The sequence below is a fragment of the Balaenoptera physalus genome (assembly GCF_965194825.1).
Source record: "Balaenoptera physalus genome assembly, chromosome: 15".
Taxonomy (NCBI): domain Eukaryota; kingdom Metazoa; phylum Chordata; class Mammalia; order Artiodactyla; family Balaenopteridae; genus Balaenoptera; species Balaenoptera physalus.
In genome coordinates, this window is record NC_138894.1 from 90,098,916 (window position 1) to 90,119,838 (window position 20,923).

General features: G+C 38.7%; 1 protein-coding gene across 2 annotated transcripts in view; it reads left to right on the forward strand.

Moving 5' to 3' along the window:
- The first annotated feature begins 5,177 nt into the window (after positions 1-5,177).
- Positions 5,178-20,923, forward strand: part of ROCK2 (Rho associated coiled-coil containing protein kinase 2) — a 137,285-nt gene continuing 121,539 nt past the window's right edge. For both annotated transcript variants that reach the window (XM_082425819.1, XM_082425820.1), the window contains exon 1: positions 5,178-5,826. In XM_082425819.1, the coding sequence (XP_082281945.1) occupies positions 5,686-5,826 (141 nt within the window). In that variant the 5' untranslated portion in view covers positions 5,178-5,685. The remainder of the gene's footprint in view (positions 5,827-20,923) is intronic.

The window sequence follows — 20,923 nt, forward strand, 5'->3', positions numbered from 1 at the left end:
AATGCCTTTATTTGTTAAATAAAAAGAGACTTTTCTACTTGACCTCAGCCTGGGGCACCCTCTTCTCCTCGGCCCAGTTTTTCCCAGCTCTTATTCATCCTTTTAGATTTCATCAGAATTATTACTTTCTTTCTTTCTTTTTGGCTGCACCTCGCAGCTTGCAGGATCTCAGTTCCCTGACCACGGATTGAACCCGGGGCTCCGCAGTGAAGGTGCCGAATCCTAACCACTGGACCACCAGGGAACTCCTGGAGAATTATTACTTTCTCACGAAGCTTCTCTGACCCCATCTGGACTAGGCCCCCCTCTTATAATTCTTTTCACATCTTACAGTTTTCCTTTGTATGTAGCGCTTACCAAATTTGCAATTACCTATTCATTTGTATGGTTATTTGTGTCATATCTGTCCCCTCTGTTATATTATAAGCCTAATAAGGGCACACAGGGATTATGTCTCTGCTGTTTACTACTGTGTGACAGGCACGTAGATATCTTCATTGAATGAATAAATCAATTGATGAAAGAAACAATGCCTGGTATCCTGTCAGTTCTGACAGGTGGGAAGGAATCAGCCTTTCTGGACTGCCCGTTCAGGATGCTGAATGCTGTGGGAGCCTTATTTGTTCCTCACAGGAGAGAAACTGAAGCTCAGAGAGGTAAGTTAATTTGCCTGAGGTCACACAGCTAGTAAGGGACAGAGCTTGGCCTGGAATGAGGTTTCTGCAACTCTACTGTAAGTTCCCGCCACTCACTGCCTGTCTGAAGATATGGCCTTGACCAGCTTGCACTTCTGGCCACACAGCTCTGACTCGGGTGGGCTCACCTCCTCTGTGTTCACTTCATGAAGGGCCCAACTTCATTTAGAGACCAAGGCAGCAAATGGAATATTACAAGGGCAAGTTAGCCATCAAAGTGCCATTCTAAAGGCCAGGAAGTTTAAAGTGGTTCCTGATTTCACAATAAGGTGGGCTTTTAGGAAAACTAAGTGTTACCCTTGTATTCTAATGACCGAACACTTTACAGTTTTCTTCTCTGCATGCTTTGTAAGTTTTTAATTACTCGTGATCATAAACCTCTTAATTACAAACGGTGGCCTGTGGATTATGGCACATCTCCCAAATTGGCCTCTTTCCACTTTGCTTTCTCATACTGCTGCTGAGTCCCAAGTCCCTCCCTCATCATGCCCATAATTGAAAAGTCCCCTAATGCCCATCATGGAGGTCACAGATCCAGAGGATGGTGTCTTCTGCCAGTATCTTCAATTTCAGCAAGTCCTGGAGGACAGCGGTGGCTTATGTGACATCACACAGCATGTTAGGACAGACTCTAGGTCTTCCCTGATCTGGCTTCAACTTACCTCCTCTGCTCTCTTTCTAACCTCTCATGCCTCTACTCTCTAGTCATTGCTTACTTTTTCATTTACTTACCTCGTACTTTATTCCCTAGTTGTGGAGCGTGGGCTCAGTAGTTGTGGCTCGCGGGCTCTAGAGCGCAGGCTCAGTAGTTGTGGCCCACGGGCTTTGTTGCTCTGTGGTATATGGGATCTTCCCGGACCCGGGATCAAACACGTGTCCCCTGCACTGGCAGGCAGATTCTTAACCACTGCGCCACCAGGGAAGTCCCTGGAACAAAGTTTTTGTCCAACCTGTGCTCAGGACACATCAGAGAGAGCGTTCAAAAGGAATCAGTCAACCTGGGACAGAGTGACAGAGCAGCCAAAATCCTTCTAAGAAAAGCAAGCCCAGGGAGATCCTCTTTCTATGGGTCATTTGGGATGCGATGATTTTGGTATTATCAGGAAACTGCCATTTCCTCATAGCTTAATGCAATTTCGGTCCTCTGTGTGCCCTAAAAGCTGGGTTTAAAATCTTTCCCAATCCAGATACAAAACCCAGGAGCTGTAGAGGAAAATATTGGTAGATTTGACTTCATAAAAGGTAAAAATTCTGTGTGACAAAAGATACCAAAACCAAAACTGAATGACAGACTGGAAGAAAATAATTGCAAACCGTAACACATATTTTAACATTCTAACAGAAGGAATATCTGTAATGCACAAAACCTCCTATAAATCAGTAAGAAAAAGACAAATCCAAAGGACAAAACATATAAGCAGGTAATTTCAGAAGAAATGGAAACACAAAATGCTCATCTTCAGTAGTAATTAAGGGAATACAAATTAAAACAGGATCCCATTTTGTTTGCCCATAAAATTGGCAAAAATTAAAAAGATTTATAATATTTAATATTGGCAAAGGTAAAGGGAAATTGGCAGTTTCTTCCATTGATAGTGAGAACGTAAACTGGTGTAGTCTTTTTAAAGGACGTTTTGGCAGTATTTGTCACTATTTAAAGTATGCCTACCCTTTATTACAACAATTTCACTTTTAGGAACCTATACTACTTAAATATGTCCACATGAAGGCAAAAATAGAAGGATGTCCACTGCAATAATGTTTGTGATAGTGAGAAAGCACTAATAATATCTAACATTTATTGGGGGCTAGCATTCTTCTAAGTGCTTTGTAACAAACATGATGAGGAAACTGAGACTCACACAGCTAGTGTGTGGTAGTGGCAGGATTTTAGCCCAGGCAACGTTTCTAGAACCTGTTCTTAACCACTATGCCCTCTAATAGAGGATAAATGAAAGTATGATACATCCACACTATGGAACATAGCACAGCAGTTAAAAAGAAAGAGGTTGATCTCTGTGTACAGACATGGAGATGTCTCTAAGACATATGATTAAAGGGAAAAAATCTGTTGCAAAACACTGTGATATGGTGTAACACTATATATGTGGGAAAAAGATACACATATGGGTGTATACAAATACATATGTATGAGAATGGATAAAGGCCTTGAATGATAAGAGAATGTGTGTGTGGGGAGATTTGGGAGAGTGATTTTTAAGCTATCTTTATATATTTCTGGTTTGTGTGAACTTTTACAAGAATGTATTTGTGCTCTCTTTAGGTAAAACAAGAATTGTCGTACTGACCAAAAGAAATAAAGGTTTAACTCATATCAAGAGATTAGTCTTCTTTTCTTCCATGTAGACAATGGTGTAGGTCTTGGATAAAAATCTCCACTGTGGCTTTTTCTAGCCTATGTAAATGGCCATATGCAGAAGGTGTCCATTATCTGTGTCTTGTTGATCGTTACCTTTTTCTTTTTAAGTAAGGTTTTCATGTCCAGTATGTGGGATCATGGCTTTCTCTTAGTCCACCAAGCTCCATAAAAATATATGGCCAGACAGTTGTTGAAAAATTAATTTGAAAACTGCACATGGTGTTCCTTTTGCTTTGCATATTATATTGTCATCAGGTAAAAGGATTGGTAATCATGGATTATCTCATTATTTTACTTCAGTGCAGAAGCAGGTGTAGTGTCTAGCTCACTCTGTCCTCTTGGTGTGGTCTGTGGAGGTATGAATGAGTCACTCAACATACACACTTAAAGGACTGACCTTTGACCAGAAGTCAGTGTTACTATCTGAGAGGAAAAAGCTGTATTGGATCCTCCTAGTCCAAGTGAGGGTAGCTTTAACACAAAACGAATGATGAGACTCCTGGAAAACTCACTGAATTAAAATGTTACTTTTATAAGGTTAGGCCTTTGGAACTAGGTTGCCCTTTTATGGGCTTCTCTCTGACATGCCGGTGAGAAAGGTTCTTAAGATTTTTACTACTTAATGGATATCAGTGTAGATTTTTGGAGTGGCCCATCTATCTTATGACAGTTTTTCAGTTTTTGACATTGAAATGTTCTCTTAAGCATCTTCAAGGAAAAAAAAAATCCCATTCACTTAAAAACAACTGTATTCACCTCTTGTTCTTACAGCTACTCATTTTACATAGTTTCGAGTAGTGTGTACAAACTAATTTTTGTCCTCGTTGTTTTATTCAACCTTATTTCCAATACATCTTTTCATGTACTTGCCAAAATTTGACGTGCTTGACTTGAATCCTGCATACCTGCCAGGATTCCTTCTGTTAATCTGACAGAACTTGTTTGGATTATTCCCCAATTGTTGGACAATTGGGTCCATTCCCAGGTTTTGGTCATTATGAACATTCTGAATAGCCCTGCTATAAACATCTTTATGCAAGTTCTCCCCCCACCCCCCTTTGGATCACTTCCTTAGAAATGTACTTCCTTAAATGGGTTTACTGGGTCAAAGGGGCTCAATGAACAGTTTTACAGCTCTTGGCACATACTTTTCAGATTGCGCCCTGGGTGGATCTGACCAATGGCAAGGGCCGCGAGAGGCAGGAATGTGGACGAGCGGCCCCTATGACCGCCCCTCTTCCGCCCCCCCAAAAGGCAAAGACCTCGAGAAGGTCTGCGGAGGGAAAGCATTTTTCTATCGCCCTCTTGTTCTCTTCAGGGTTGGTGTTGAAGCCCAGCTGGGAAGGCGACTGTTAGGGATGCGCAGAAAGGCTTCCGGGAGTCCAGGACTCCTGCCCTGGGGACAGAAGCAGCTTTTCCAGGCCCTCTTGCCCCAGGACTTGGATTCCAACCGCCCGTCCTCTTCGAGTTTCCGATTCCCAAGGCACACCCTCCCGGCCTTTCCACTAAACTCTTCGTGGCCCAGACAGGCCCCTTGCAAGCGCAGAGCTCTGCAGGCGAAGGCAGCGAGTGGCGGTCGCTATTATTTTGGCGCGGGTGATGCAAGGCCCGCATAGCTGCGCGCTGAGTCAGCTGGGGCCGGGCGGAGGCGGGGGGCGCGGACCGACCCATCCCCCCACTACAAGCCGCCCGCCGCCCCCCACCCCCCGGCCCCGCGCCGGGTGCGGCCGGGCCGGGCTGGGCCGGGTCGGGGCGGTGGGGGTGGGCCTCCGAGTCCGCGGGGTCGTCCGCCCGGGCAGTCAGGCGAGAGCGGAGCCGCGGGCCGACCGGAGCCCCCGGCGTGCCCTCCCCTCCCCCAGCTGGAGCTCGCGGGTCAAGTGAGGCGGTGACCGCACGCCCAGCCATTTACCCTCTGAGAACTCAAAAAGGGGGAGGAGGAAGCGGAGAAGAAAAGAGACTCAAAAAGGAGAAATGCGAAGCCAAACAGACAGGAGGAAACGATAAAAAACGAGGAAAGGGGCGAGAGGAGGCGGAGGCCGGCGGGCGGGGGAGGTGGGGCGCGCGCCGCGCGGGGCGGGGCGAGCGGGGGCGCGCCGGCAGCCGCGGGCCGAGGGGCTTGTGGGTAGCGGCTGCGCGCGGCCGTAGACAGGCGCCGCGCGGGAGTGTGTGAGGGGCACGGGCTTGTGGGACTGAGGCTGCCGACGGCGGTCATGGGAGCGGGCTGGGGGCGGCCGTAGTTGTCGGAGCCTGGGCTTCAGCTTCCCAGAGCCCCAGAGGGCGGGACAGTCCCGGTCCGGCGGTGGCGGCGCCACTTCCCCGCTCCCGCCCTCGGAGTCCTGAGGGAGCTTGCGGCGGAGGAACGGACCGGGCGGCGCGAATCTGACTGAGGGGCGGGGACGCCGTCTGTTCCTCGCCGTTCTCGGCCGGGCCTGGCCGGCCTCTCCGACACCCCCAGGTCCCGGGGCGTGAGACCCGAAACCGGAGCTCGAGGCGGGCGGTGGGCCCGGGCGGAGCCCCGGCCGGAGCCGGCGGTTCGAGGGCGGCGCTAGGCCCCGAGGCGGCCGGGCCGGAGCGCGGGGAGCGGGGTGCGGGCCCGGCGGCGGCGGCGGCATGAGCCGGCCCCCGCCGACGGGAAAGATGCCCGGCGCCCCCGAGGCCGTGTCGGGGGACGGCGCGGGCGTGAGCCGCCAGAGGAAGCTGGAGGCGCTCATCCGAGACCCTCGGTCGCCCATCAACGTGGAGAGCTTGCTGGTAGGTGGCCGGGGCCCGGGAGCCCTCTCTGCTGACCGCTCACACCGCCGATTCCCCCGACTGCCCACCCCTCCGTGCCCACCCGTCCGTGGGGGGAGGTCTCGCCCCACCCCGCCCAGCTTCCGGCAGCCGGGGCCCGGGTCGGAGACCAGACATTTCTGCGACTAAGTTCCGGGAGTAGAGACCCACCTTTGATTCTTCCCTTCTGTCTCCTGGAGCCGGTGTCATCCCCGGCTGGCCCTTTCTTGGAGCTCTGGGAGGAAGCACCCCTCTTCTCCTTCCCGCCTGCCCTGGGGGTTCGGGGAGGTAGGGTGGAAGGTACGCTGCCCTTCAGGCACCAGGCTAGCCCGTTTGCAGAGCGTCATGCTGCGTGGGGACGTGAGTCCGAGGAAGCGAGAAACCTGGGGCTGTCCCTATGGGCAGTACCCACCTGGGGTACAGGACAAAGAGTTCAGTCTGAAATCTTGAAACACACAGCGAAGGTTTTCCTGTTTTCAGTTGTGTTTGAACGTTACTAGTTGCAATTTAGTGCATTTTAATTTATGTAAATTTAATTTCCGAGATTATTGCACCAGAGCTAAAGAATCCATCTGAATTGTAGAATGGAATCAATCTCTCCTTTTCATTGTATCTCTTTCCTGAGATGGCCTTTGAAATCCAAATTGATAGCCACGTAACGTCTGCTAGTTGGCTTTGTTTAAGAAAGGGACATGATTTACAGATCAGAAACGCACTGTAGAATGCTTGTTTATTTCTTGTTTTTGTTAGGATAGACTGTTGTATTTCACAGACTCTTTGATTAGTATGCAGTAGAGATGCATTTATGGGAAAAGGGGGTGTGGGTTTTTACCCTGGAGAGGAGAAGAAAGCGAAAAAGATGCGCTGGATGTTAAATTAACCCTGGACGACTAGAATTCAGGTAGATGACCCTTGGATCCTTCAGATATTCCCTTCCAGAACTCCCTTCCAGAACTTGTTCAGCTCTACTCCCTGACAGGAGAAATCTATTGACTGTATGATGAGAAAAACTGTCTCCTCCCTTTCCAGTGACTGACTGACTTTCCTTCAGAAGCCGTTGGTTATCCTTTGAGGTTTCTGGAATCATTTGCAGAGTGACTCAGTACCGTTTGGCTGAAGTGCAGGAACTGACTGAAGAGTGTCTTTCTGTACAATGCGCAGAATGTAGTGATGTACTGTACTCTGTAAGACGCGTTTGACATTTCCTTTTCCCGATTTTCATATTAGTGGGTTGTTCATATGTTTTCATGGGAGCATGGCACTATGAATAGTGTTTAGAAGTCTTCAATTGGGGATAGGATTGGTTGCATGAAGGGCATAGCTTTTCCAAGGCCAAAGCAGAGACTCTGGGCTTCACTCCCAGCATTTTCGCTTTGGTATTTTGCTAGCAAAACTTTGACCTAAGGCCAGAAAGTTCAGTTAAAAATAGTACAGCAAATCTCAAGTATTCATCAAGTTCATATTCAACCTCAGATAGAAATTTTTTACACTTCACTTTCATCTCTTGGGTCTTTACTGATGTTCATCATAATTATTAGGGTTATTATGAGCTTGAGCCTAAGTTATTTATACATGGTAATGAGCATACATTCTTTTTTATTAAAGTGTTTTCTAAATTATTAAAATGAAGGCTGTTTTTAAAAAAGGAAGCATTACACATGCTCAGTAAACAATCTGGTCCATTCATTTATTGAGTGCCTAATACCTCCAAGACACTTTACACCTTTATTAAGGTAACATACTACTGGTATGACATCAGATGCTGCTGACTGGACGGATTTTGTTTTTGCTGTTTTTAGCTGATTAACTGTTATGGTTCTGAGTTGCAGTAAATCTTATCAGGCCAAAAATTGTCCTTTACTCTTCGAGGTTGCTGGTGTTTTCTATTGCAAAATGACGAACTGAAGATTTTTTCTAAACCATGTTATAGTAAGTTAGCTTTAAAATCATGTGTATTTCACTGTATCAAGTAGTAGAACGAATTAATTTTTAAAATTGTGGTAACATGTGCATAACATAAAATTTACTGTTTTAACCATTTTTAAGTGTATAGTTCAGTGGCATTGATTACATTCACATTATTGTGCAAGTATCACCGCTAGCCATCTCCAGGACTTTTTCATCTTTCCAGACAGAAATTCCAAGAATTAATTTTTAAAAGAGTGTTATAAAAACATATTTCCTGAAATAATGGTGCGGATCACTTTAAAGATTTGAAACCTTACCCTTTAGCTTTCATGTCACAATTGATCATTGTTTTACTGCGAATGGCATTTCTTTTGGTTTTATTATAGAAAATATTTTTCCTTTAACAGAGAAAATTTAAAGTAATATAATCTGATAAAAACACAGTCACTAATCTTAGTTACTTATTCAGGAGCTTAGAAAGTACCATTTAAAATTGTATACTGCCTAAGATGACAAAAGTAAGAAGATGAAGTATACCAGAAATTACTGTATAATAGTTACTATATGGGTACTGTAGGCTAGGCCTAGAAGGTAGAACTATTTGTTGGAAAAAATATTATACAACATGTAAAGTGCTTAGCTCAATGCTTGGTACATAGTAGTGCTCGTTAAATTTAGCTCACTTCTGTGTGCATTTAGCATATTTTTAGGTAAGTGCTTTATATTTCCTTTGAAAAGGAAAAGGTTTTATTGGCAACTATTTCTTGCTATAAAATTCTGAATGAGTAGCATTGTCTTTTGAATTTGCCATCAGAAAAGTGCTAGCAATCATGAGGCATACCTAGAACTGGATTCCAAGACTGTCCGTATAGAGACTAAATTGTCTTTTTTTCTCTGCATCAGCTCGTTTTATGGAGGCTTTATATGGGTCCTTAAGATTAATCTGAAGAGAATATATCCCGTTGTGGTTGCAGATTGTGAGTTGCTTGGTATTATTTAAAAATAGAGTTTTGAGAGAGATTTGCTTCTGTAATACTTTTTTTTTTTTTTTGGAGGGAAGGATTGTCAGTAGTGTGCTTTTGCAGTGTTTGAAACTTTCGGGTAAATACCCATGCTTTGTTGTCAAGACTAAGCTTCTGATACTGCTTACCCAAATGTTATGGTAAAAAGAATTGTCCTTTAGTGTTATGATGGAGAGATGTCTTTCTAAAGGTCTGTGCTTTTGTGTTTTGATTTATTTTTTTAGGAGAGTAAATGATTGTTATAACTTGTGGGATTCAGGCTTGGGTAAACTGTTCCGTAAGGCTGGTGTTGATGGGGAAAGGTGATTAAAAATTTACTTATGATTTTCAGCCACTTAGAATACAAAACACTTTGATTTTATTATACCTGTAAACTATGTGAAAATATTTCTTATCACAGTGCTAAGATTTTCAGCTTTGTGATGGTTATTTGCTCATTTAAAATAAAATTGTATGTGCATTTTTCCCCCACTATATAACAAGTGTGAATATGATAAAGATACAAAAGTGGAATAGAATAAAAATTGAATAAAGAAGGTTTTATATGTGTTGTTCTTTTGTGAAATAAACATTGGGCATTTATAGCATAAGTGGGATTATATTACTTTGAAACTTGCATTTTGATGGTCAGGAAATCTTTAAAGAAAATGAATTAGCTAGAGAAGTTGAAAAAAGTAATGTATAGAATTTACTAGTTAGGTGAAGTTGAACCCCTTTGAAAGTACAGGTCCACAGTCCCTCCCCCACAGTTCTGATATATAAAGAGCTCTGAAAACCTAGTTTTTGGTAAAACTTATTTGATGTAACATCTGACCTGATCTGATGTTACAGTATTTTAGGCGATTCATCTCTCTTGGAGTAAATAGTAATAGCTTTCCCTGGAGAAATATTAGTGTTTGATTTCAGGGTGCTACCTCAGACTCCCCAGAGGGTTTTCGGGAATATACTGTATATAGTATATGTACTTTATTACTATTCGAAAATCCAAAAAATTCTGAATTTGGAAACATCTTGCCCCACGGTAAGGCCAACATAGACTAAGTAAGGAAATATTGACTTATATACACCTTAAATAGTTGTAAAGAAATAGTGGATAATTATCTTGAAGCCTAAGTTGTTGTTGTTGTTGTTGTTTTGGTTGAGTCCTGATCAGATAGCTCTCTTTTCCCATTTCAAATTCTGAAGTATTCTAAACATACTAAGAGAATACAGCATGCAGATATGAATTATGAAGCATAAAAAGCAAGCATTCCTGAAATCACTGCTCAAGTTAATGAATAGGACACTAACCTGTTGAAGTTACCTGTATTCTGCTGCTGCTGAATTTAGTCTTCCTTCATCCTCTCTCATCTGCTACCTGGAACTTTTTTTTTTTTTTTTTTTTTATCATTTCCTTGCTTTATTTCATAGATTGCCACATTAGTATGTATTCCCAAACAATATTGTTTAGTTTTTCTTTTAACTTTATAAAGGGTTAACATCTGTATATATTCTTTTGTGACTTGCTTTTTCACTCAAAATTACTCACATTGTGGTTTATTAATTTTCACTCATACCATAAACCATAATATATTGCTTCAATCTACTTGATGGATATTTAGATTATTTTTCATTTTTTTGCTATCATGGAAAGTGTTGTGATCATTCTTGGAGCCCATGTGAAGTTTCTGTAGGCTAGGATATATATCGAGGAGTGGAATTGTTGGGTTTTAATATATTCTATGTTCAACTTAACAAGGTAGGGTTTAAGTTTTCCCCCAGCGTTTTACTGTGGAAAGTTTCACAGTATAGTGAAATTGAAAGAATTGATAATAAACATCCATATACTCATCACCTAATTAATAGCTTGCTATATTTGCTTTATTATATCTAGCCATCTCTTCATTCATCTGTCAATACATCTTTTGTTTTTGATTCATTTAAAGTAAGTTGCAGATGTGGTACACTTCTCCATTAAACACTTAAGCATGCATTTCATTAAGTAGAGTTTTTTTCTTTAAAGATTAAATTTACATACAATGATACACAAATCTTAAATATCACATTGATGAGTTCTGACAAATGCACGCACCTGTGTAATGCAAATCCTTATTGAGATATAGGACGCTCTTATCAACCTAGAAATCTCCCTCATATGCCTTTTCAGCTAATTCTACACCCCATTCTCTTGGAGTCAGTCGCTCTTCTGATTTTTTTGGGGGGGTGTAACTAAAGATTACTTTCACCTTTTCTAGAACTTCATATAAATGGAATCCTTTATAGTATGTACTGTTTTATATCTGGCTTCTTTAGTTCAGCATAGTTTTTGAGACTAATTCATGTTATTTTGTGTATCAGCAGTTCCTTTTTTATTGCTAACTAGTGTTCCATTATGTGTATAAACCACAATTTATTAGGCATCTTCTGTTGATGGATGCCTGGGCTGTTTTCAGGTTTTGGCTATTTTGTATATATACTTCGGCTCTTAATAAACTTTGCTGTGAACAATCTTGTAGTAAGCCTTTGTGAGGACATATTTTCATTTCTCTTGAGTTAAATACCTACCTAGTAGTGGAATTACTAGGTCTTAGGGTAGGTGTATGTTTAGTTTTTTTAGAAAAATGTCAGACCTCTTCCCAAAATGGTCATATCGTTTTACATTAACACGGCAACCTAGGAGAGTTCCAGTTCCTCTCCAACACTGAGTCTTAAATTTTAGCCATTCTGTGGGTGGATAGTAGTATTTCATTGTGGCTTTAGTTTGCATTTCTCTGATGACGAATGAGGTACTTTTTTATGCACTTAACTGGCCATTTGTATATCTTCTTTTGTGAAGCATCTGTTCAGATCTTTTGCCCATTTGAAAAAATTGTGTTCTTTCTTTTTGAGCTGTACAAGCTCTTTATATATCCTAGATACCAGTTCTTTGTCAAATATGTGGCGTGTCTATTTCTTTAATCACATTTTTTCATGGTTATTGCTTTTTCTGCCTAAGAGACTGTTGCCTATCCCCATGTCACAAGAAATTTTCCTTTCCTTTCTTTTAGAAGCTTTATAGTTTTACTTTTAGGTCTAGGATATGTGTTAAGCCAGTTTTAGTGTGTGGTGTGAGTTTGGGGTCAGGGTTCATTTCTTTCCCTCATATTCCCCAAATCGACTATTGAACACCATTTTTTCCTAGGTTTATTGAGATATTATTGACATTTAACATTGACAGTTGATACACGTGTATTGCCAACTGTTCACCACAGTAAGGTTAGTTAACACACCCTTTACCTCTCATAATTACCATGCTGTTGTTGTTGTTGTGTTGAGAATATTTAAGATCTACTGTCTTAGCAACTTTAGGGTCTACTATACAGTATCATTAACTATAGTCACCAGCACCAGTTTTCAAAAAAATATTTTTCTTTTCTCGTTGGATTGCCTTGTTTGGCACCTTTGTCGAAAATCAGTTTACTGATAGGTGCACTTTTTATTTGCTTTTTTATCACCTTAGTAACTACATCAAGTCTTCAGTCATGGTTCTCCTGTTTAACCCATGCTCTGTTCAGAATTCTTTTTTAATTTTTTAATTTTTAATTTATATCATTTTACCTGAAGGAAATGGGCAGGCAACCATGGTTGAGACAGGGAAACATAGATTTTATTGTTTGAAGTGAAGAAAGATTTGTTATTTTTTAAATTATAAAAATAATATGTTCTTATTGTAGAAAATTTAGAGAATAAAGAAAGGTATAAATGCAAGTGACCCTTCTACATAGTCTCCTCACATAGAGATAACCACTGTTTAACATTTTGGTGTAAATATCTGTCTGAAGAAATTAAAATGTAAAAGAAGTAAAATTACACTGTATATGTGCTTTGTCATTGTTGTTTTTAACACTTAATGAATAATAGAAGCTTTTATGTAGTCAAATTTATTAGTCTTCTCACTGTAGAGTGATTTCTGGCTTAGATGTCATGCTTAGGACATTCTCCATTATCAAGATTATGATATCATAGACCTGAATTTTCTTTTAGTACTCTAATGGTTTTATTTTTAATGTTACTTTTATTTCACTTGGAATTCTGATGGAAACTATGAAGTAGGGGTACAAAGATTTCATCAGGAGATTTGTCTAAGTATCAGCACTAGAGTTCCCAAAATATTAATTGGGAGCCTCTGTTTATATTTCTGTATTGTCATATAACTTTGTTTGGAGAGTGGTGCTTGGGGGAATAGAGAGGGTAATTATTATAGGTTTGGTCTCCACTTGAGCTTCTTGAGTTTCTTCATGGAAATTACAACTTTACAACTATACTTAAAATCCTATTCTGTGCTTTTATATATATATATATATATAGATATATATATTCCAAAAATATATAAATATGAGCTGTTAGTGATAAGGGTTACTGGTAAAGGGAATGTGGATGACTGAGAGCAGCTTATTACAATATAGCCTTTGGGGGGAAGAAAACCACAAAATAACATTTTCATTGGTAGCTTAGCTTATTTTATAGCGCTTAATATTTATTTATTTTAAATATTTATTTACTTATTTGGTTGCACCAGGTCTTAGTAGCACTGGCAGGCGGGCTCCCTAGTTGTGGCTCGCCAGTCCCTTAGATGTGGCATGTGAACTCTTAGTTGCAACGTGCATTTGGGATCTCGTTCCCTGACCAGGGATTGAACCCGGGCCCCCTGCATTGGGAGCACGGAGTCTCATCCATTGCGCCACCAGGGAAGTCCCTAATATTTAAATTGATGTGAAATCGTGGTGGCATTTGGGACTCTGCTAAAACTGTCTCTTCTCACTTTATCCTTGATGGGAGTCATTCTCCTTTCCTCTCATCTGTATCATCTGTACTTTTTTTTTTTCCTTTAAAGTATGATTAAATTACAGGCATATATTTGTAAATTCTGCATGTCAGTGTCCCAGATGACCCTCACTTATCTTTTTAGAAAGCATTTGGGTTTAGCATTTCTGTGTGTGTATGTGTGTGTGTGTGTGTGAGAGAGAGAGAGAGAGAGAGACAGAGACTGACAGAGACAGAGAAAAAGGAAATATTGAGGTTCACTTTTGGTTCATCATTGATAATCTTTTGGGGAATGTTTCTAAGTCCAAGAATGATTATATGGTTTGTTGCTTCATTTTGGTAAGGTATGGATTTTTCAGGTCTGATATATGAAGTGCTCTATAATTTTTTTTTTTGTTATAGTTAACTGATCACTTAGTACTCAGTGTCTAATTTCTTTTATTCTCTAAAAGAGTTTCAGACTTTTTAAGTTATAAAGCAACTGATAGAAATTTTCTTCATTTTCAAGAGATTATAGACCTGGAACTAATTTTTAACATTTCATTGTTGGGGTTATTTTTTATGCCATGGAAATGAATAGCAGAGCCTCCTATTACTTTATTTAGATAGAAATGGAGCAGAGCAGGGTTGGCATTATCTTAATTACCTGGATGTTTGTGATGAGGAATGCTTAAGATACCAAGTTTTGTCTTATGTACTTCTTGGCTTTTGAGTTTATTTAATGGACAGAATACAAGCTCTTTTAGGACCTGGGTCTTTTTTGTCTTCCTCTTGATATGTCTTGTAAATATTTGTTGAATAACTAACAAATCATTCTTTTTTAAGTAACAGGAGTGATAAACTGTAGAAATATATCCCTGCTTGAAGAGATACTAAAGTATTCCCGAAGTAAAAATTTTGGTATATGTCCTTGTCACTTATTTCTTATCTACCTATGGGAAGGAAGATAAGTAAACACGTGTATATGCAGAGAGGATATGGGTGGTAGAATTAATTGGAAGGTTTGGGTGGTAGAATTAATTGGAAGTCAAGCAGGAAAGTGAATTGTGATTTGAATATTTTCTGGATTGTGCTGAAGCAGTTTGTCTTGGAAAGTATTTAAGCTACTTTTATTCAGTGTTTTAGGTGAAGTAAAAACAGCTCGTGTGGACTGAACAACCTTTATCATTTATCATGTGTCTTCTGTTCTCTCTACCCCCTAACTTTTCTTCTGGTTAAACGTATCCAGTTCCTTCTTACGTACCTAGGTGATGCCTGTGTTGAAACAGCGTTTCATGAGTAAGGGCAAATGAAATGCTGGTGGTGTGTTCGCAGGGTGAAATTCCTTAAAATGGCATGTTGGCTGTGATTAATGGTAGGGCAATATTCATTTAACAAAATTAAAAACAAAGCCAAAGGGCATGAGAGATTTTGATCAGGATTCAAGAGTGTTATTACAAGTCACTATGAATGACTGTTTTGAAAACTTTTCAGATATTATCAGGCATTCTGATTACTAGCCCCAGCCCCAGCCAACCACTGATTCTGTTCTGTTTCTATAAATTTTTCTTTTCTGGAAATTCCATACAAGTAGAACGACACAATATGCAGTCATTTGTTCTGGCTTCTTTCACCTAGCATAATGTTTTTGAGGTTCATCTACGTTTTAGCATATATCAATATCTTGTTCTTTTAAATTGCTGAATAATATTCCATTGTATAGATATACCACATTTTGTTTATGAAATTACCTTAATGTTTTTATTTCTCTTGGCTAGATTGCAAGGAGTGGGATTGCTGGGTCATATGGTAAGCTTATGCTTAACTTTTAAGGAGTGAACAAAATGGTTTCCAAAGTGGCTGCACCATTTTACATTCCCACCAGCAATGTATGAGGGTTCCAGTTTCTCTACATCCTCAGAGAACACTTGGTGTGGTCTGTCTATGTGATTATAGCCATTGTAGTGCATGTTGCTAATGACACATGAGACTGAACACTATTTCATGTGCTTGTCAATTTTGCTTGTTCTTTTGATATTTTACTAATATACCATGAGTGTGGTATATAAAAGTTTTTAAATTTTGTGTGCTACAGGCGAATTCCGATGTTTAAAAATAGAATGTGAATAAATACAGATCACAGCCCTTTGTAGGTGGAATTATCCTACTGACTAGTGCCTCCGCTAGTGTCTCCACTAGTGCCTCCTAATTAATACTAGGCCTTTTTTTTTTTTAAACCTTGTTATGGTACCTTTTTCTTCCAAGTAATGTATGAGCCTTGGTGAGCTGTGTAGGCCCGCAGTAATGGCAGTAATGGCAGTAGAGTCTCTACTAGTTGCGTTATTCCTAAGCTAAAGTTGAAGTACTTCTGACACATATGGCCTTTAAATGTTTCTCCATTCTGCTTTGTGCTCATCTTTTCTTTTTTTATTATTTTGAGCCTCTTGAAGTAAGCTTATTTCTCTCTTGTTGACTCAACATTCATCTTTATACTTTTCTGTTTTACGTGAAGATCAGGCAACAATTCTTCGTATCAATTTAGTAACTTGGTTCCTTTGAGGGTGGATAACTATTGGTATTTAAAACGCTGTATATTACACTCGTCTTTTGGTTTATTCTTTGAGTACCCACCTGAACTTAACAACGAAAAAAATGTTCTTCTTGTTTGTAGGTGGCATTGGATATTGATTTTGGGGATTACATTATGTGCAAAGTTTTGGAACGTAACCAAAATAGTATTCTTTTCAGATGTAACGGTAACTGCCTTATTTGTGCATTCTGTATCAAGATATGACCCTACTGTTTCACCTTGTATTTCAGTATGATTCCTTTAGAAGTCATAAAAGTGTGCTTATTGAAATTGAAGTTTTCCCTTTAGCTTTAGTTTAGATGATTGTATTTTTTTTTTTTTTTTTTAGTTTTTATTAAAGATAACCACACGTGGGGCTTCTTTTGAGCATTGAAGGGAAAATTTAGGAAATAATTCTTTTAATATTCAAGATGCTTTAATATATTAAAGATGAATTAAAAAAATTTTTGGTCATAGTGATATTTATTTTTCTACAAGGAAAGTGCACCAGCGCAGTTGTCATGCACTTTGAGGCCTGCAAGGTGTAGTGAAATGTGTTTTTGTATGTTGAAACCCTGTAAAAGTATTTAAAGTATTATATGTCTGAACATTAGTATGATTTTGAAAAATGCTTTACCTTTTGGGGATAACTTATTATAGAGTTAGAGTTTGTGGCACTTTAGACTTTTGTGCATTGAATAAATAGGGCCATATTTTTTTGTGTTACAGAGTGGATAAAGTTCAGGTTGAAGTTGAATGGTTAAAAATGGTGTATTATGGTTGACTAGTGTGCCTTTGTTAAAAGAATCAAAATTAAAAAAAATTTTTCTTCATGGACCATTAGATTTCATCAAGTGCTGCTAACAGGTCATATAACCAGCATCTATGGGAATTAGTAAAGAATAGAGGAAAAGATATCAAGATTGCGATTTTCTTTCAGGGAAATGATATGCCAAGTCAGAAATTGGGAAAAGAGATAATGCAAAATGTAGTATTAATGTTAATAACAATATTCCATCTATTCTAAATTTAGAAAAATTTGGAGTCTCCAGAATATTTGGAGTTGCTTTTAAATATCTAAAACACAGACTTTGAATTTTTGTACTGGCTTTTCCATGATTATATTTCCCAAAATATAATCACTGAAATTAGTATGCAAATGAAATAATGACGAATTTTTTCTATGAACTTTAAATGCATGGTATGATCCTACATTAGTGGCATTCAACGTGAAACAATTTTCTTTTTGTTTTACATTCTTTCAAAAAGGTAATCTTAAGCTTTAATTTAATAAATGCATTGAAAAAATTTCCCTACTGGAATAAAATAAAAAGGGAAAATATATTCATGTATCTGGAAATTTAAAAACTTAATTTAATACCAATACAGTTTATGTCTTAGCTCTTAGAGGTCCTCTTAAGTTAAGATTTTTCTAATCTATATCTGCTAAAGCCGATGGCTAAGGCAGTAGTTTTCAAACCTCGTTATACATAGGACTCAACTAGAGATTTTTAGAAATATTGATGCCTGGAATCCACCCTCACCCATTCCAATATAATTGGTATGTGGTGTGACCTGGGGATCGGGAGATTTAAAAGTTCCACATCTGATTCTCAAGTGCAGGAAAATGTGGGAACCACTGAGCTGAGAGGTGCAGTGTTCAAAGATTGGCAGAGGGGCCATTGGGTCCAAAATGTATCTGAGAAAAGGAGGATTTTTTTTTTCTTCTTTTATATTTGTGGCTCAGAGAGGCTTGAATGAAACCATAAAGTCAGAATTACCTGATGAAAGCCAGAATCACAGCTAGGGTGCTTGGTGGAAATGGTGTCAGATCTTGTGATTTAGGTTGTCTGTAGTGGGGCCAGGAATTTGCATTTAAACAAGCATGTCAGTTGATTCTTTGTTTTTTGAAAAAATTAATTAATTAATTATTTTTGGCTGTGTTGGGTCTTTGTTGCTGTGCGTGGGCTTTCTTTAGTTGTGGCGAGCGGGGGCTACTCTTCGTTGTGGTGCGCGGGCTTCTCATTGTGATGGCTTCTCTTGTTGTGGAGCATGGGCTCTAGGCGAGTGGGCTCAGTAGTTGTGGCTCCAGGGCTCTAGAGCGCAGGCTCAGTAGCTGTGGCGCACGGGCTTAGTTGCTCCGCGGCATGTGGGATCTTCCTAGACCAGGGCTCGAACCCATGTTCGCTGCATTGTCAGGTGGATTCTTAAGCTCTGCGCCACCAGGGAAGTCCCATCTCAGTTGATTATGATTTAGGTAATCTGCAGGTCAGAGTTTGAGAAACACTTTGTGTTGCTTCTTATACTGATTGAAAAAAGCCAAAATCAAATGGTTGAGATCTCTGGCACACAGAACTGTATATGTGGGAAACGCTGGCATATGGAGGGATGCCAGATTTTCTGAAATATCAAGTGTCATCACATTGTATATCTTTTTTTAGAGCTCCATAGGAATCAGACCAAGGCTTTTCTTTTTCTCATTTTAGAAGAAAATTTAACTTGCTGAGGTTTTATGAAGGGAGAATCAGACAAGATACACCAAATAGAAATGAAAAAAATTGTATTGTGGTAAAATATACACAATACAAATTTCAATGTGGAAATGTTATCATTACATCTTACCCTTCAGTGGGAAATATAGTCTACAGAGACTTACTGTCCTCGAAATATATACTTCTGATGTGTTACACTTAACAAATGATGATGGGAAAATAGTGACAGTCTTTTTATTCCCTGACAGTTGATTTAATTTAGGAAGAAGAATTTCACTAGAAATGTATGGTCCTTCAGAGACTAGCACCTAAAGCAGGATGGTTTATGTCTGTGATTGTTATCTGTGTTGAAAAAAATAATAAAATCATTCAAAAATTATTTTGTGGTCTCTTTACAAGCAAGCAAAAAAATATTGTAAAATATTCAAAACCCTTATATTAAACTATTTTGAAATTTTATTTTCAAAGCAGCCTTCAAGTCATTGGTTACATTAATAGTCATCTTATTAACATGTTAGTGTTTAGATTTTTTAAAAGTATACATTCTTTGCGATTATTTCTCTTCATTTAAAATTAGAGATATCCAGATGATTCATAGGCAGTGGAAGATATCCATATTTTTCATTCACTAAAGTATTTGTATATCAGATTTCCTGTTCTTAGGCCATTTTAATTTTGGTGGTTAAGGGGTATGTGCATATTTCATAAATTTGAAAATTAAAATTTGTATTTATTGATTCTTGTCAAAATAGTTAAGCTCTTAGAGGAATAGCAGTTGTGACTTTTGTCTTTTTTTTAGTATTTGAAATCTTCAGCAACTCACTTTTTGTAGATTTTATCTTGTGGCTAATAAAACTGCATAATTGTGGCCAAGGCACAATTAACTAATATTTATGAGACTAGGGTGATACATAAGAGTATCTTTAAAGCCCTAAAATTTTGTGACAGTTTATCTTTTAAAACATATGCATCCTTTCCAAATGATTGCTAAATAGAAAGATAACTACAAATGTGAAACATCTGAAATTGGGTGACCCTTCTTTTACTGCCTTAGTATACTTCTACTATTGTCTTTAGAAGTTTGTTACATGTGATTTACTAACATTTCATTGGAAGTGTTTTTCTGATTTAGAAACATTTTACAGCTAGTGATTAGAATCCCTATTCCATATACCTCAGTATTTTATTGCTTTAGTCAGCGTTCCTAAATATTTGACAAAATGCAGTTTAATTTGAGACTTCATGATTCCTTATGCCATATCCATGCTAAAAGAATTTTAAGGTATTATTTCTGACTGTAGCTTAAGTGGAATATATTGCAAAATTTAAAATTAGAGTATGAATGTGTTTTGTTAATCTTACATTGAGGCTAGTGAAAAATTTAGTCACAAAAGCAAGATATTACATTATAAAAGAATGAGAAAACTGAACTAAAGGATTTTACTAGTAGTTCTGATAAACTGTTTCTGCTGCAAGCATATATTTTTGTATAAAAGGGGAAGCTGTAAAATTACAAATTTTGAAGGCATTACTGAAAACAGATTTGTTTTCCACATTTAAGACATTTCCATAATAGGAAAACGATGGATGATTACAAATAAAACTAAATTTAGAACTAATAAAAGGAAACTCTAGTACAAAATTGGCTTATGAAATTTCCTTCAGAGGGAAGTCATAAAGTAAAACACTTACATTTTTAAGAAGTTAATTACTGATTTTGGGGAGAGGGAGTTGTAGAGAGGGGATTGCTGTAAATTTTAGCATAAGGAAGTTTTGTCTTTCAAGATGATATGGAGAATGTAAGTCCCTGGCATAGTGTTTTACTGTGCTTTTTGTCCTCACTTGTAAACAGAATTTTTCAGTTTGGTCCAAGTTAAAACAAATTTGTGAAATAAAAGTTTAAAAAATCTGAACAATGACTTGCTTATTTCAAATTATTTTCTGTAAGTAAAATTCCATTGTAATAAGTCCATAAAATGAATACTGTTTAAGCTGTATTCATATATGAAAATACAGGTGAATTTTTTCCTTAGGAATTTTTTTTTTGGTCTAAGGTAGTAAAGATGGAAAAAAATGAAATGGCTGGATTCTTTTCAAGCGTATTTTTAGAAGAGAAGCAGAGTAGTATAATGGAGAGAATGCTGGATTTAGAGTCAGTATTTTTAGAAGAGAAGCAGAGTAGTATAATGGAGAGAATGCTGGATTTAGAGTCAGAAGACTGGTGTTAATTAATTAGGTGTTGCATTAATTATCTTTCTGTCCATGAGTGATAATTTACAAGACTCTATCTGTCCACCTCAAGGAGAGGTGAAGATTAAATTCAGTGC